Genomic DNA, 18,881 nt, shown 5'->3' with positions numbered 1-18,881 from the left:
TGCTGGAGAAGTTGCTGTCTCTTCTGTGATCATGTATTGGATTTCTTCCTGTATGATTTATAGTTAGTTGGTGTACTCACATGACAAGATAGATCATTAATATTAATGCCTCCACACAACAAAACAGGCCTGGGAGTGTTAGCTACACGTACAATAGTTTTTAGTAGATTTTCCCTTGCCTTTATCTTTATGACTGGGATGTTTCGTAAGACGACCATTTCCTCTTGACTTATTATGTAAATGGCCGTGCTTAGCTTTACTTGCCTGTATTCTTTATCATCAAAGTATCCCTTTTTCTTTTTGCTACATTTTTCCCTGCAGTAACTTGGGATAACAGTGGGCCCATGGAAAAATAAAGCACCCACACAAACGGTTGTCTATGCAAATGGAAACAAATGTCACTGTGGTAGCTATGCTAGCCACCCGACAGTGTCCGCCGACTGAAGTGGAGCAAATTCAAATGAGCCCCTGTTTTCACACAATGTAACTTTCTTTTTGTCGGACACGTGAAAGCCTACATGTTCCGTAAGCCTCTCCTTTTTAATGCTCAACAAGCAGGTCACTAACTATTGAGTCAACATGTTAGGCCTGTTTATGGTATTTAGATACACTTTCATCAAAAATACAAGGATTAACTCCACAGAAGTTGTGTTTAAGGGCTTATTAATCAAGATGTTGTAGAAGGTGAACTTCATATTATGTTCAGCCAAATCCCCAAAATACTGATCTATTTCTGTGTTACGATTCAGAATAACTGCACCAATGATTGGTTTAAAATGTACATCATGGCTAAATGTGTGCACACAGCAACTGTCAGTGAGTTTGTACCTTTATTTAATGTCGGCCTGTAAACTCTGATGACAGTTTGCCATCCAATTTCTATTTCTATTGAACGTGACCTGCTTTTTGCCGCTTATGTTCCTCACTACAGCCGTACAGGGGTTACACCTCTGTAGCAGTCCCTTGTCGTTCGCTTCTTGGTGATTTCTTCATGATGAACAGCTTCAGTTCAGGAAGTTTGTTCTTTCTTTAAATTTATTACCTGAGGATCAGCAATGTGGGGCAAAAGGGTGGCATGTAGGGCTGCTCCATTTTTTGGTCCCATGTTATGAAAGATGAGCAGTCGCTCTCTCTCTTTGTTTTGACTCTTTTTTTATAGTTAAATTTGTCTGTAGTCTTTTTCTTTTTTTGACTGAGGTAACCCATGAAAGATCTCTCTCTCTGTACTAGTTACCATTATCTAAAACAGATATCCCTTTCAAATCCAATGCATGTGGTGCTGATGGTTTACTGAGCAGCTAGCTGTGTGTATGTCTGGCTATGTATGGAGGGATTTGAGATTAGTGGCTGTACATTTTGCTCTAAGACCAAAGGTCTCTTCAAAACTTTACCCAAAGGAATTTGAGTGTCCCCTCGCGACGGAAGATGCAAACCATTTGCTCCACTACTTTTGTTTTGCTAAGTCGAATCAGTTTTAGGCCATTTTGTTCCCTGTGTCATCCTGACCTATATGATTCAAGTGAAATATTACATCACACACTTGATTAACATTAGGCTGAAGCAAGAAGGAGCCACGGGAGAATCAGCATCTGGTGATGGAGGGGAGTGGACTGGGAAGAGCACAGGAAAGAGTTAAAAAAGCTTGTGTTAAAGCAAATTCCCTCCTGGTCTCTTTCTGTGTTATCAGTTCCTCTGTAGGGCACTGCAGCACACACTGCATTTATTCAAAGGCCCAGTGTCACACGCCTCTGTGGAAAAGAGCCCTGAGGACCATACTCTGCTTTTTCCCCCCGTCTCTGCCCCTTCCACCCTCTAACCCTCGTCCTCCCTCTATCCAGTCCCAACGCTTGCTAGCTCTGTCGGGCCCTTCTTTTGGGTTTTCAAGCCTCCCCACGTCTCCCTGGGTAAAGCAAATTGTCGAGACCTGCAGAACCAATAGCAAAAGAATGTAATCAGCGCTGTGAATCTTATTGATATTAGTTGAGGTGAAAGTTTGACTGTAACAGACGTGGAAGCTAATACAGGCGAGAGAGCAAACATGGCCCCGTTTTCCTTCATAATCACAAGTTTGGTTTGTAGAAAACTTAAATTAAATGGATCAAAACTAATGGAGGGTCGCACTTTATTGTACATCCCTAAAATATAGCATCCATGTTAAGGTTATTCCTTACTTTTTGCTTGAGGCTCGAGCTTATATTCATCTGTAACAAATAAAAGTAAACAATTATTAACGTCTCTTTCTCTGTGAGACTTCAGTGGATTTCCTCCATGTCAAACTTAATCACCGGATCTGCCGAGAGGAGATCTCCCGGAGCATGTGATCATTTATCAGGCTCCTTCTCCCTCGCTCTCTCTGGTTCGGGGCTACTTTCACCCTCTCCCCAGTCAGAGCGCGGAGTGCAGAGAGTCATGTGGTGGTTCCAGGCGAGAGGAGGAGCCCATCTGAAAGACATGTGCACAGTAGCAGGCGACGAGGGATATTAGCCCAATCATCTTTGTTTAAGGCATACAGAGAGTCCTGGGAAATGTTTTAAAGTCATTGATAAGACGAGCCCCCCCCTCATAAAGCTCCCGTTGAGACATGTGTTACAGCATCATGTAGCCTTTGGATGGAGTTTGCACAGCTGGATTGGCGAAGCTCTTATTTGTATATTTTAGGAGATTTGATTTACTGTTTCTGAAACGTTAGCTGAATGAGAGCACAATTAAGTTAAGGCTTCGTAGCGTACCACCTTTGTTGCTTTAGGTTACGGTTAAGAGAGAAGACCTTGTGATCAGAAAGTCATGAGTTGAAATTCAGGAACTGTTGGATAAACCTGTATCCAGGAAGTGAATGAGAACTTATATCACCTTCCTCTGCTACAGCTAATAGAGCTGTAGAGTAATTAATAGCAAGTATTCACATTATTCAGTGTTAAATACTTTCTTGCACTTGTGCATATATATATAAGGTAGGGCTGCATTCAAACACTTTTTAGAGTTACCTTATTAGAAGGATGTTCCTCTGAGTTTGATGTGACTTTATTTTCTTAGGAAAGGCAATATATAAAAAGCTGATCAACTCAAGAAATAGTGGTCAGCACTGTGAAGAGCATTCATCTGACCAGTTGTCACTAAGTTACTCTAGTCTTCACAAGTGCTGGTTTGTACTCAACACAAGCAGAGTAATTAGGAAATGTGTGATTTTAGGGAGACTCGCGTACTGGAACTATTTCTTGACAAACACCAGTGTATTTATCCACTTGCTTCCTTGTGCAGAGTCTCTGGCTGTAATGCACACTGCTGGGTTGGTTCTGTTAGCTGACGTTGTTGTGAAGTTACATTTAGAGGTTTGATGGTATTGAAATAAACCTGGCGAACTTTTTCTTGTTCACCTGGAAATATTTACAGCATTTGTTGGTAGGTGTTTTTCACGTCAGGCTACATGTTTCCTTCTGCTTCCAGTCTGTATGCTATGCTATGCTATGCTATGCTAAGCTAATCACATTCCTACTCCAGCTATATATGTTTAGTACAAGCGGTGTAAGGAATGTCACTTTTATTTTGAATTTGAAAGACTCATCACTCCATCCAAAACAAAATCATCACCTTGAATAAAGGGATTTTACGGATGTAGTCCTTTTTGAAATCTACTTCCTGTTAGGAACACAGCTCTCTTTGTGTGCGACAAACACCAAGAGCAAACACTTCTTTTGACTGCAGTGAGAATGTTGTTTTTGAAATGCTACACTGCGATATCAATACATAGATTGAAGCACAATATATTTAGTTAGATAAAAACATGTTGGGATTTTTGCAAATGAATACGTCTATCTTAGTTCTGTTAATTTTGACTTAATACCCTCTGGAGTTAGAGTTGGATCAGCCAGAAACAATCATACAACTGGAACCTACAAATAGTATAGAATTATTAGCGTAGCATAGTTTTTTTTCTGCGACTGTGCAGAAATACAAGGCTTAGACAAAATAAATAGCCATGCAATAAAAGAAAAGAAGCAGCATTCAAATGTTGATTTATTATTTGGAAAGTCAACTTTATGAATGACGCCTGTTGGTACAGCCCTTTATTGTACAGACATGAAAATCCTGTTAAGAAAACAAATAAGCACGTTTCCCAAAATGTTGATCCATGCCTTTAAGGCAATGCTAAAACATTTATATATAGTATTAAAACACTCTTTACTCTTTGTAATTAACAGCAGGTTTTGGCCCCAAGTTAATTTTACCGAACAGCTCATTGACCAACCGTGTAAGACAGTGGTTGTGCCGGGCAGATGTGTGTGTGCACTGTGTGTATGCACTGTATGTATTGTGTGCAACTGAGAGTGGTGCGATCATCGTCTAAATGTATATACAAAATGACAAATAAATGTTTCCATTCTGTGTGTTTTTTTATAAAGCTATTTAGTTTTAAGCTATTTCATGGCAGCACGAGTTTCACAAGTTCAGGTTTTTCAAGTTAATCTTAAGCTACTCATCACAAAATATATTTACCAGTATTCACCACATTATCTAAAATACAAAGAGCTTGCTTAGGGCCTTTTTAGGCAGATAAATGATGATTTTAACCCTCTTGAAGGGATCATGTTATACTTGTTGGTCTTCACGTATAAAGCACAAGGACTTAAATGAGCTCACAGGAAGATGTTCATAATTTTAGATTTAGATTGCCTTGTGTAATCTGCTTTAACCATATAATATGAATGAACTGAAAGCTGCTGACCTTCCCATTGAGACATAGTACTTCTTTTTGTTGTCATATGTAGTCGTTTGATCCTTAATGCTTTTTTCCTTTTCTTTCCTCAGGAGTTCTTTGATCACGCAAAGAAGCTGTGGGACGACGAAGGAGTGAAGGCATGCTTTGAGAGGTCCAATGAGTACCAGCTCATCGACTGTGCACAATAGTGAGTTGAAACATTTGAATACATTCTGTGATGTGATACAGGCTTACCGTACTTGCAGGTTTGCTCGTAACTAGATGCATTGTGTAATCAGTTACTAGTAGAGCTATTATGGTAACAACAAGATAAACAGCTGTTCTTTTCGTGTGTTTGGTTCACATCCCTTCTCTGTCCTCTTTGTATCATGTTTGAGGTAAGCGCTGTGCGGTGTGTGTGCTGGTGTCATGCCGTATATGAATATGGCTGATATATGTTTACTCTGGGTGTGGCAAGACAAGCGGCAGTTGAATATTTCCTTTGGAAAATGATACTTGTATCGTGTCATGTCAGCGTGTTGACATCTCACCATGGCAATATGCAAAGCCTGGCCAGGCCTGAATTAAATGCCCAGCTGTTGAATTTGGAATTGTGTGGATGCAATGTTTGTCTGTAAACACAAGTTAATGTTTAATAATGCTGCATTTAAAGTTGGGGATCTAATGTTGGTGATGCTAACAACCTACCTGTGGAGGTAAAAGATTCATTTTAAGGGACTAATCAGAATTGCTATGATTTGTGGGACCAATCTGTGTAGAGTTCCTAATATGATGGCATTTTAGAGACTGCAGAAACTGATGCTTCTGTGCACGGTGCCCCATATTGTTTGGGAGGCTCCCACTTTACCTTGGGCCACCATAGGGTGCTAGTCGCACACAGTGGAGGGCCCCTAAAAGGAAGTTTGGATATGCAAAGTGGCTCACTGATTACAGTGTTCTCCTTCTGCTTCCTCTCTGACTCACCTCTGGATTCACATGTAAATATGAGGACATGTTCATGGTACAGGCTCAGGAGTGCAGCCCACTGGAAGTTGTCCCCTCCCGTCCCAATGGTTGGCTTCCTTTATCTCTCAGGGTTCGGTCAAAGGCACACTTTATCAGCGACTGGAGATATTGTGTTGTTGTCAACGATCTGGGAGCCTGCCGCGTTACGTGGATGTGGAGCTGAAATGTTTTAAAGATGGTAGAGCACGTAGACAAACAGTCTCTGTACTCTCTTCCTGAATATCTTCCGTTCCTTGAACATAAATTTGACTTCGGGTCAAGTCTTCCCCTGGTTGCCCTGCCTGAAAGCAGCTTCCATAGAAAGGAGAGAGATAGTCAGGTGATGGTTGGAGAGTCACATGAATCTGTAAGGTGGAGCTGTTACAGTCCAAGGCCTGTGTTTGTCTTTGCTGCTCTGAGTCAGTCTGTGTCTCTGTGCGGTACGACTGAGCAATATTATGTAAAAAAAGCATCTTGTGTTTATTTCAGTCAATATTCCAGTATCATGTAATATCAACATTTAAAATTGAGTTTCTTAATCATCTTGATACATGAGGTGGTTGTCTTCATGTTGAAATCTGAACGATTATTCTGTATTTTTCACACTGAAACCACTGAGGCTTGCTTGCTAGCACTGTAAGTTGACATGGACAGAAAGCAATAAAAGACTGAATTAAACACATTAAAGACAGATAGTATGTTAAAAGTGGCTTGTATGTGACTGTTCTTGTGTTGGAGTGCATTTACCGGTTTTGAACTAGGCTTTTTGTCCATATGTTGGAAGTGCCTTAGCATTGTTTTGCATTACAGTGATTATATATCTACTCTGAAACTACAAAAGGACTGATGCTTTATTGCTAATTCTAAGTCCCAGTGGTCTGTGCTCCCTGTTTCCAACCTCCTCCTCTTCAATATCATTCACTTTTTTGATTGCTTCTCTCTCCTGCCCCTTTTTGCTGTCCTCCTATCACGGCCTCTCTGGCTGTTACACTGCTGCTTCTGATTGGTTAACAGCCGGTGAGCAGTTGTATGTTTGGCCAATAAATTTCCATCAGGCTAACACATTTATATTACTTGTGTCTAGAGGAGATAAAAGATGGTAATAAGTTACAGATTTTTGTGGTTAACTATACCATTAAACACACAGTTTTGCTGTGGTTAATTTTCCTGTACTTCTGTGGCGGTGGCTCTTGTTTTATGTGTCAGAAGTTTTGTGTTCTTAGTGCTGGTTTTAGTTTTGTGAATTCATTTAAGGGAGCTGGAATTATCAGTTTTCACATTTGCCGATGATTTGGACATCTCTGTTCAGTAGAATCATCACAATAAGCTCTATTGTCAGTGTGTTTGATTCATGTCTGGAATTTGTCAGGCTGCGTGGCCTCTCACTTACTTCCTCTCTCAGTTTTAACCTCTGCATGAACTATGTGGACGGAGGGCATTGATAGATACTCTGTCCTACATGGCAGCAGACCTGTCTATGTGTAAAGGCCTACACACACACACACACACACACACACACCTATTGTTGTTATGACCACCAAACTACAATAACTGTTCTCAGCGACTATCCTGGAAGTAGTGAAACGCTGCTAGACGGCTCCAGCAGCCAACTGGGTTGAAAGGAAGGGAGCAGAGGTCATAACTTTGGACTCGGGCTGTATTTAAACAAACTTTATACTGTGAGGAGAATGTCCGTTGTGTTGTTTTGGCTTTTCCTCTAAGTGAAAGAGTATAAGGGTCTGCCTGTTGGCTTGTCCCTTCTTCTTAGTGCTAGCTACTTTTGAACTTTGCACCGACCCGACCTGCCCTTAGAATCCTATAGTTCGTCCAGGAAGCTCTTTCTGATCTCTGTTTATTCTGAATTGTGTTGTAAATGTCTTTGATCACAGATGTCATAATAGTGCTTTCTTTCAACAAGAGTAAATTAAACAGGAAGTTGTCCGACATGTTTGTGGGTAGGAACAGATTGACAGGCTGGAAGCTTACATGCTAACAGTCAAACACACTAGATAAGTGATCGTAAAAAAAACAACACCAAATAACTTCACAAGGAATGAAATGATGGTTAGATTTATAGCTATAGATTTTGTGAAGGCAGATTATGCTCTTCTGCCACCTCGTCTGTGTTGTCCTTCACAGACCTTGCTACACTGGCAGATATTTTTTCCAGCAGGCCTGGCCCATTGGACAGAGGCACAGGAAATAAGTATGGGCCGATGGCGAGCGCTTGTTATGCCAAAGAGCACGTCCATATCGATGCTTGTGGAATCCTGTCACCCATTGATCGGCCCTCTGCATTGCACATTTATACGTTTTAAGAGCACAGATATGTGTCTGCCAGTTGATTGATTATGAGCTATTTTCAGCGGCGGCAGGCTGGTTCCATTGCAATGCCTTGGATGTGTCAACGGCAAAATCAAACACTTTTTCACACGCAAATCTCAACTCCCAGGCCTCCTGCTTTTTAAAATGTTTACTGTAGTGAGTGTTTGTTGCAGTCCCACAACAAATATGACACAATTTATGACATGGTTCATACACTAAGGTATTGGATACTAGAGTATGATTGTTGTTGGGTGTTAGATGCTGTTTGGGCTGGTATGGAGCTCTTCCTTTGTGCTGGGCCAGAGGAGAGCTGCCCTGGATGGAGCTGGACTCTGAGAATGTAACTGCAGAAATGAGGCTATGAAAGACAGCTGAGCGATACAGCAGGTTTATTCCTGCAGTGAGAATGAGGTCCGGGACGGAGATGCTATGTTAGGTACAGGAGCGTGCGTGATGAAGCTTTAGATGCTCATAAGTGGTATTTTATCCCCTATTTTTTGGAATAGCTGGAGTCAATGCATGCACAATGCATTGTGTTCATTGTACTTTACCAGCATGCTTTCAGTGTTTGGCTGTAGGATGCAGAACAAGTTGAAACCATTATTCAACTAATATTCCACAACTTATGCTATACTATACTATAGCGCTAATACTATTTGATAAAGGCACATATGAAACAATAAATGCCAAACCCTTCAAGCTTCTCAGTTGTTTTTAACACCTTGTTTTCAACCCAAATGATCATCCCTCTACAGTAATTGGTCTCCACAAACTCGTCTAGAGTTAATGGTTATCATTAGGTAGGCTGTGACCAAGCCGACCGCTAGCAGCTAATGGTGCTAACAGCAAAAACTGTGCGAACAACTGCAACAGAGCTAACAGAGCTAACCCGAGGGGGAACCACAGGGGGGCTGCTACATTTGGGCTACAAGGTTGTAGACCGGGAATGACTACAGTGCAGAGCTGTGGCCATTAGCTAGCCACACACAGCACTACAGCACTAACATGAACTAACATGCACATGCAGCCGGACCTGCTGTGTAAACAAAGCACAGAGAAGCTCAGATTACCACACACACACACACACACACACACACACACACACACACACACACACACACACACACACACACACACACACACACACACACACACACACACACACACACACACACACAGTGTGACTTCATTCTCTGCCCAGGTAGACTTTACTCCTATACATCATTACCTAGCAAATAGATTTTTGCTACTCGGAGTATGACTCACAAGTGTCACGATACGATATCATATACATACTTTTCATTGAAAGAATTGATAAAGACCTGATCATGGAGTTCTGGTTGCTTGCAAAGCTGGTGAGCACCTTTTCATTGAAAGAATAGCTGGTCCATCTCGAGTGAGGCTGGACTGTTGTTGTTGCTAGCTTCAGGGCTAACCCCCTTTACTTTTATCAGCATGTGGCTAGCAAGACACTGGTGCTTGTCTTGAGTCTTTAGAGTTGAAGACAATTAACTGAACACACACTAGCACTGCTAGCTAACAGCAATATGTATCAGTGTTTCCCATCGCAGCGTTGCTATTGGATCGTTGCTCATTGAATCGATGGATGGATCATTGTACCCCCTCTTACTGCTATCTTTATAGTCTGAATATCAAATTAAAAACCTTTTGAAAAACTTAAACCGACTAAAACAACAAAGTGATTAATCAAAGTAGTAATGAATTAATCAACACATGTTTGCAGCTTAACAAAACAACTTATCTACTATTATCCGACAAAGAGTTGCATACCTGCTCTACCCACTGAGCTCTACGACGGCCTTTCACACTTTTTTAAATTAAATAAATTGAACTTTCCAAATCCTATCTCTGTTGTATTCAAGATGAGTAAAAGTAAAGGTTGTGCATGTTAACATTTAAACCGATTTGTATTCTGCTTGATCAAACTCAGTGCATCATATTTTCTCCAAATGACACTCGATTTGTCACACATTTTTCTTAATTCCCAAGGAACATCACAAGTCGGGATGTGATGTTATGTAGTGGGTCGTGGATGGCGGGGTACAGCTGTGATGGGACAGATCTCCGGGTCTCAGGGATGGGATTGTGTATCGACATATCCAGGGCTGGGTCTGGTCCTTGGCTTAGGCTGGAGCTGGAGCTGGGCTGGGCTGGGGCTGGGGCTGGGGCTGGGGCTGGGCTGGTGCCGGGGTTGGGATGTAGTGCTGGTCACGGGACTCTGTCACCAGCCTGGGGGCCACTGACACAGTCATCTGGGGCAGTAAAGTGCTAAGAATGGCCGGCATTGTCAGCCAGCCCCGGCCCCTGAAGGGCCTACAGAAACAGAGGGGCTACGCTTCGCAAACAGTGGATCTCCTCAATAAGGAGCCTCTTCTGTTCACGGAAGAGCCCGAGAGAGCGATATTTATACACTGGCTGCATGTCACTGCTGCTTTTTCCTGTCACCAATAAGTTGCTTCATTTCATAATGTTTTAGTGGCTTTGATGTTCCACAGCATAACACCAGCAGAAGAGGCGGATTCTGACAGGGCTCTTCTTACATGTTTCACTGTAATAACTCGTTTCAGATAGTTGGATTTTAACACATAACAGTTATTTATTTATGCCTGGATGTTTGTCTCACTGCAGTCAGAGCAACATTTGATGCTAAACCATTGTGATCTATGTTTTGAATGATATCTAAAGTCACAGGTAGCATTTAAAAGGCGTAGAATCTGTTAAAACACAGTTAAATCAGAAGAGTCCATACACGTTAACAACTAGAGAGAAGAGGGAGTGGATAGATGAATAGGGTTTTTTCAGTAGTTTAAAGACAGAACAAATACAACGTGTAATTAGCTTGGTGTGTTTTAAGCTTTGATCCTGTTATATAAATGATGGATGATGATGTATATCTATTTTTTGGAATCCTCATGTTTTTGTTTGTTGAGGGCTGAAGCCACTTCCAGTAAACACATCTTTTAAAAATAGCCTCAAAGGTTTCAGTTTAATCTCTTATCTCTTTCTAGTAAATTGTGCTTTTTAAACTACAGCAAAACTCACATCATAAGTATGACTACACCAAACGCTAAATAAATAAATACTTGCTTTATAAAGAATCATAAAGTGCCTTAATCCAGATTAACAAAAACCTTTGTGTCGCTTGCTAAAATCAGATGACCCCGCTGTCAGCTGACTGGGGAGGCATAATCAAAGAGGGCACTATGGAAGTGTGTGTGTGTGTGTGTGTTTGTTTGAATATATCTGAGAGTGTGTTTGTGTGCATGATTTCTGAGGAAAAAGAAAGGAGTGGTTTTGAGCTGAAACGGTAGAATCTGATCTACTGGAAGATCAGTGGGACTCCATCTACACAAACCACTGTCCTTAAGGTTGTTAGAGCCCCCTGTGGGACTCTCTCTCTCTCTTTCTCCCACTTTCCCTCATGCTCTCTCGCTCTCTCGTAGCCTATCTATCCAGTCCTCTCTTGAGGCCAGAAAGCGACAGCAGAGAGGATGTTGTAGAACACATGTTGTTCCCTCTGTGAAGCCTCTTCCACAGTGTGTGTAAACCCAAAGTGTGGGTCCAGAAAGCGAGTAATATTCATGTTTCTTTCTGTGTTTAAAGTACGGTGAATGTTGTTTGAAGATTAAAGTTGTAGTTTTAAGAAAGCTCTCAGTCTGTCTGGGCATTTGGAAACAGTTAAGAGAGCCTAAAGCTGCCCAGCATAGCATGCTACATGTCACAAGATTAGCTACACTGCCACTGTGTTTTTATTTTGTTTCTAGAGACCAGAGGCTGTGACAGACTCTATTTAGGTTTGTCTATGAGTTGGATCTCATTTGAAAGCAGGCATTGCTCTATTAGTAAAATTATAGATACTATATAAACGAACATATTCAAATAAATGATTAAAATAGCCTGACTTCCTGTCAACATGTTGAGTCTCTTTCATCTGTTTACTTATCAAATTAGCAAATGTATGTTGTGTCTAGTTTGTTTGTGTTAATTGTTAGTTTTGTCTCTTTGAATGTTTGATATGAGCAGCGCTGCAGAGAGAAACGGGAGTTTATGTTCCACTTAAAGAAGGGGAATTGTATCTATAAATAGATTTTTATTTTTGGGTTAAAATGTGCGTCCATTTTAAAGGACAGACAGAGACACAGAGCGAGGCTTGTGAATGGCGGATATCTGCGAGTCTGTTACTGTGTGCCGACTACACACACGCATACAGTACACACTGACACACACACATACCTTTCTCTCTCTCTCTCTCACACACACACACACACACACACACACACACACACACACACACACACACACACACACACACACACACACACACACATACACACCCTGCTGTTGACCAGGAGTGTAAAGGCACAGACTGCTGGAGGACAGCAGTGGCGCTGCAGGTTCCCTGCTCAGAGATTGTGGAATGGTCGTCCATACACCCCCCCCCCCCCCTCCTCCTCTTCTTCCTCTCTCCCTCTCTCTCTCTTCACTGAGGCTCCCCCTCCTTTCTCTCCCCCCTCTGTCGCTCCCTTTTCTCCCCCTCCCCTTCCACCCCCCTTAGAGCTTATGTAAACTAGCTGTGGAGCCAGGGCAAGCTGAGGCTATTTTTAGCAGCAGCACTGCAGAGCAGAAACTGGCGGAGGGTCACGTGTGCGCAGCCGAATCAAAGGGAGTATCCCGGCAATGCGCTGTAAACAAAGGGAAGGTCAGTAGCAGAAGGTGAGACACAAAACGCCTCTGTGTTGGTTTTGTGTGCGAGTGTGTGTGTGAGAGGAACTACTCACCGTCCGGCCATACCTTCTCTCCTCTTAATGCCCTGACATAAAACAAATCATCGCCAGTGTATGAATGCACCCATACGCTTTCCTGCTCCCTCTGTCTCCCCCTACTACACACAAATACACAGCTCAACCATTTTGCCACTGCTAGAGACAGAAGGGAGGGGTGAATTGATCAAAGCAGGGTTTGACACGGGAGGAGACATTTTGCTGTCTAATCATGACAGGGGCTCCCAGCTCCACACTCTCCCTGTTGCTGCCGAGCCGGCCTATCACAGCAGCAGACCTGGAGCCGTGCAAAATCCATCAAAAAGCACATGACCGCGTGTGTTTAGCATTGACATTAGCATGTTTTCTATCACATGGGCCCTTTCAAACCCCCAGCGCCTGCTCTGAGTTTGTGTGCTGCTGTACCTCAGGTTGTGTAGCCGGTTAGGCCTGGCTGGCTAGCATCAAGGCTAGCAGTTAGCGGTGTCCAGCCACACCCAGGAATAAGGTCTCCTTCCATCTCGACCACTAGTCAAACAAGACTCAACTTTCACCTTCTGTGGAATGTGGTCAGAGGGGGGCACAAAGCTATTAATAGAAAGCTTTTATATGTTTCTGTCACAGCGGTTTGTTTGCCTAGACAGTTTGAGCTGTTGGCTGTTTCATCAGGCTTGGCTAAAGGACGTAGCTCGGAAGCTAACTTAAGTAAACATTTGGCTCCAGCACAAGCCATGGTTGGGCGGTTTGGTTGGTTGACTCATTGTTGAAGGCATTCTTAGGCTGAGTTTCTGCAGCTTCTACATACTGACCACATAGATAAGGAGCCCATCTTAAAGTGTCCTGACATAACGCTACATTATGTCAGGGGAACATCCGGTTCCTCTTCTTATGCCGTGGTGGTTCTTCTGGGAAATACTGTACCCTAAAGCAATATTTATTTAGAATGTAATTCCAGTCCACACCTATTGTGTTTTTCCAGCTGGTAGGTTAAACAAAGGCGTAATGTAGTTGCATGTTCCCTTGTGTAAGCTGCTACACACTGCATTAGTCCTTCAGTGTCTGCTGAGGCATAAACACAGGAAACAGAAAAAGTAATCTGCTAATATTTTGGTTGCACATGTATTTTATTTCTTAAGTAAATGCAAACATCCAGTTGTGCCATCATTTAGATTAGGTGTTTTTCTTTGGTGTGTGCAGGGTGCAAAATGATGTGTAAGTGAATGTTCAAATTTAATTATAGATGTTAGATGTTTGTTTTTTTGGCTGGTTAGTAAAGCTAATCTACCGCCCACTTGGATATTTCACCAGCATTTGGTGGCTGGTAGCAAATAGACTAATTATATTTAGTGTATTGGTTGACAAAACAAGGACTTTGATGCCCTTGGGTTTATGGAAATTGAGTTTGGTATGTGTTGGTATTTTCTACACATTTTCCAGACCACTCAAAGTAATTGTCAGATTGATCAGAAAGAAAACAATGGAAACTACTTTCATTTCTATAAATCTGACAGAGTGTATATTGTAACCATTAAATACATAAATCAGCTGCATACATATGATTTAATCCTGAGTATGTAAATACAGACGGCTCTCTCGTCTAAAATAACAAACATTAGTCGACTGTAAGTGTGTTTTCACTGGACTCCACTAGCATTTTGCTAACAAAACTCACACAATCTGTACCTCTAGACAACTGAGTGGGCCATTTTTTGTCAATTCAGAAAGTAGTGATAACTTTTATTTTAAGTTAAAATAATAATCTGCAATTAAATCCATTATGTTTTACAGCTGTGTCAAAATTGGGTAAAATGGTGGAATGTGACTTGTACTGTAAAAGTTAGGGATGACATTTTACTTGAAAGCAAGTTGCCCAAAATGACGTGTGTGTGTGTCCTGTGACCTCCCTGAACATGACAGCAGAAACTCCCTTGGTAATTTGTTGACTAGCTGCATCCCAGCGTCTATAAACGCTGCTGTGATTTCCATTTTTTTTTTTGGGGATTGCACCAAGGATGTGGTGCTTTCTCTGTGCAGGCTTGTTACAAGCCGTCACAACATCACCCCAGTCCGCAGTTACCTCTGGGCCAAACAGAGTGATTTTACAGTGTGCATTACCGTAACGGGGCCCATCTCATGGGACTCCTATTGACTGCTCCGTGACTTGTAACATCCTTATCAATTATCCCCACGGTTCAGCTCTCAACTCTTATAACCTTGTGTTCGTCAAATTTATCACAACTGTCATGTTGTGACACACTTTGTGTCTCTTTACTAACTGAAATACAGACTGTGTAGTCTGTATTTCAGCTACATTTGACTGGAAATGTGACTTATTTTTGGTTGTGTGCGTGAGACGGTGGCACTCTAAAATAATCTTCCAGTCTTCATGAACCTAAATTTGCTGTGCCCTCCCACCAAAGACACACACACACACACACACACACACACACACACACACACACACACACACACACACACACACACTCACACAGAGACACAAATACAGTGTAACGCTAGCACAGAGCACGGTTCTGCTTTGTGTTGATGTATGGGAGAGTCTGGGAATGGAAGGATACAAGTGCGGCCTGGCTTAGGAAGAGACGGGGGGATAGAGCGAGAACGAGAGAGAGGAGTGGTATGGACCGACTGGGGTTGCCATGGGAACCCAGCTGCTAAAAGCAGGCAGGGTCAGTGTGGAAGAGAGGCTGTGTGCAGCAGGAGCGAAGGGATGCCACCCGGAGGCCAGTTTGGGAACTACACAAACAGCACCCAGGCCCTGACGGCTGGAGTTCTGGCAGAGGATGCGCATTTTTGACATCTTTTAAAAAAGAGTGTAAAAGGAAATGACATAAAGACAAAGGGACTAAGGTAGACTGTGTTTGGGAACCACCCAATCAACCATCCCTTCTTTGGGAATCTTTGAGCAATTGGCTGGGAAGAAAATGACAGTTCAAGTCCAGGATTGTTTCTGAGAGGTGACCAAATGAACAACAAGTGGGGACATTTTGTAATAGTGGTAGCATTGCAGTTGCTGATAAGACAATAGTTACAGAACAACACTAAAAAACCAACAGAATTGAAATAAATTAGAACAGAATTATCTGAGTTTAACAGGATGAAGTAAGTAAGGCACCATCTTCGGATCGTTTTTGGACTTATATCACACTCATAAATAAGCCTGTAGCGTGAATGTTGTCTCTTAAATATTAACTAATATTATTAAGGTTGTTTAGATATACCTCTTAGTCATGCTATTATGAGCATATAACTTATACTATTGTTTTTCCCCTTTTTATTTTGTGTTTTTGTCTTGTATGCTACTGATATAACATGTATTTTAAAAACAAGAACTGTCCTGGCGTGTATCAACAATGGAAACTTTGAATAAAAATGGTTGAAAAGGGAATTCACTTGTATTTTTGGAGAGACTGTATTTCCTTCTTGTTTTGGTGGATTCGTAATGGCAGCCCGGTTCAGGCAGCAGGGCTCGGTTCAGGCTTATGCAATCAGCACTGACACTGTAGACTCCCCTGTCTGATATTAGTCAGTGGTTATTGACTTTTGATTAGGGGAAAAGAGGAAAAGCTCATTTTCACTGGGTCACCGGTTGACTTGGAAGCGGAACAACTAATTTAATTTGACATGGAGGCTGTGGTTGTTTACGGGCGAGAGAATTGAAACCTACTCGATATTGTTGATTAGACTATTTTTATTTTTGTTTTCTATTTTTGGCACAGACTAATTCAGTAGCTGACAGATAGTGTATCGATGTTGGGCCTCAACATTATTTAGAGAAGCCCATAAGTCAATTTCACTATGAGAACTGTAGCTGGGAGCTCCACAGGGATACGGTTCAGGCCTGACATGATCTCTGTGTTCCCACTGCTGCATGAATTTAGGAGTCTTTATAAGCAGAGGCAACATAATGGTCCACGACGACATTGAACAGAGACGAAAATGGCATTTCAATGTATTTTACATTTTTATACAACACCTTTTCAAAACCATGGCTTGATGCGGCCCTGGAAGGCGAATTGGCGGCCTTGAGATTAAGCAGGCACTTTTGTTTACACAAGATTTGGTTTGACTTTCAGGAGTGTCTCCGTTCTTGCTCCTATATTTAGGAAGTACCCACTGAGCCGTTGATGGATTTGTCTAGTTTGAGAACTATCTTCCAAACTGCACAATGTTCCTGTTTGGATGGATTGAGGTGAACTCCGGGCTCAGATCTTTCCACCAGGTGACCAAGATCCTGCACAGCTCCACCTTTTACTTTCTGTGTGTGCCAAACCTGCTCAATTTACAGTCTTTTTTTGTGACAACAAAGATAAAGCATTAAAGGGAAAAGTTGAAATATAATATGATGGTGTTTTAAGGCCCTTAGTGGTAAACCGGTTTTATTCCACCTTAGATCAGGAAGTATCAAAACCGGCCTACTGTGTGTTTAACCAGGCTGCTAGCCGTAGCCATGTTGCTAATGATACATGAACAAACAAAAGCAGTGTGTCCTGTGTTGTCGGTAGGTCTAAGAGAAAACGGAAGGACACAGCAGCACCAACAATGATACCACTTGGAAACACTAGGAGAGGAAAAGTTGAAATGCTGGCTGTTTCTTTAATCTCTTGAGTTTTTTCCCACTGAATATACCAGCTTTTACGGGTTTGGCTGACATATTATTTAAGGATGCTCAAAGTTTTGCTAAAGTTTTTGATAATTGATTAATGGATTAAAGATGTGGGTTGGTGATCCCATTTTAATAGTGTCCTGTTTAATGATGAGCAGTCATTTTCATCACTGTCATTTTCATCACAATTTGCACTTCTAATAGATCAGTGGTTTGCTTTATCATTTCCGTCATTGAACTTTAACTCGAGTTGGTTGAAATTCAGCAATATTTAGTGTATGTCACGGATTGTTACTTAAAAATACTTATTTTTGTTAACAGCCAAATACCCAAAAGATTAAACCGAACGACAGTTAATATACAGCACCAGGAAATATGTAAAGGTCCTAAAAAAAAAAAAGCTTTTTTCTTTACCAGCTAGACCCGGTGAGGCTGTGCTGTCCAGCAGTGAGCTTTAGAGCGCTGTCACCAGTCAGTTGGAGACTAAAGTGAAAGTCCATTATGCTGGCCTGAGCGGCTCAAAATATGGAAACTATTGATCGGGTCCTCTGCTCTGCTAATTAAAGATGCTCCACTATTTGTAAAAAGTCAACCCAATTATCAAATGAGCACATGAGGCTGGGAGCTGTTGGCCGGTGTGAAGGTTGCCGGGGACTTTTTTCCAGCCCTTATTCCAGCGTTGTGATGACTTTTCACAGTTTTTTTATTTCACTTTTGTTCAACAACGGGCTCTTTGTTTTTGGATGTGTGTTGTTTCGATGCATAAAGTTTATTTTGAATGTTAGAATGGTTTTGTTGCTGTTTGGTTTACTTTCTTTTGTCTTTAGCTTTATTTGCATTTAGGCCAATCTGTTTGTTGTGTCTTTAAAAAAAGATACCTAATGCTACAGGAGCTTGTATCGGTGCTCTGGTTTAGAAAGAATAACCCGTAGAGCTGTGTGACCCATGTCCCCGAGCTGCGGTGTGAAGCGTTTTAATGCCCCCGCCTCTCCACTACCTCCATCTTCCCTCTTCCCCCCCTTTTCTGCTCAATGGACTGTCACATGTGAGCCGAAACCACGTGGGATCGGAGGCCCGAGGCCCCCTCCCCGCATCAACTGTCCCTCAACATGTTGGTGTGTGGATGAGCTCCTGCCTGTGTCTGTTTTATGGAAAGATGAGGCCAACAACACGGAAAGACCAGGCCAAGTCAAGTGATATTGTCCACAACAAAAACTATACATAGCAACACAGACTGGCCCGCAGGACGAGTACAGTGTGTTTTGGTTAAATACAGAGACAAGCCCCGCAGACAGAAAGAGAGGCACCGTTAATAGACAAGATAGTGGTAAAGTTCATTATTTTATTCAACATGCCCGTTAAGAACAAACTGTCACAGATTAGATGTGCCCGATTAATGTGGTGTGATGGTTTGGATTTAAGTGGAAAAAGCAGAGCAACAAATTCTTTA

General features: G+C 41.9%; 1 protein-coding gene across 2 annotated transcripts in view; it reads left to right on the top strand.

The window, feature by feature from the left end:
- The window catches only part of gnal (guanine nucleotide binding protein (G protein), alpha activating activity polypeptide, olfactory type), a 44,301-nt gene that overhangs the window by 14,066 nt on the left and 11,354 nt on the right, over positions 1–18,881 (top strand). For both annotated transcript variants that reach the window (XM_063885525.1, XM_063885526.1), the window contains exon 5: positions 4,807–4,904. In XM_063885525.1, the coding sequence (XP_063741595.1) occupies positions 4,807–4,904 (98 nt within the window). The remainder of the gene's footprint in view (positions 1–4,806; positions 4,905–18,881) is intronic.

Source organism: Eleginops maclovinus, chromosome 6, assembly GCF_036324505.1.
Source record: "Eleginops maclovinus isolate JMC-PN-2008 ecotype Puerto Natales chromosome 6, JC_Emac_rtc_rv5, whole genome shotgun sequence".
Taxonomy (NCBI): Eukaryota; Metazoa; Chordata; class Actinopteri; order Perciformes; family Eleginopidae; genus Eleginops; species Eleginops maclovinus.
This window is presented reverse-complemented; position numbering and strand designations above follow the sequence as displayed.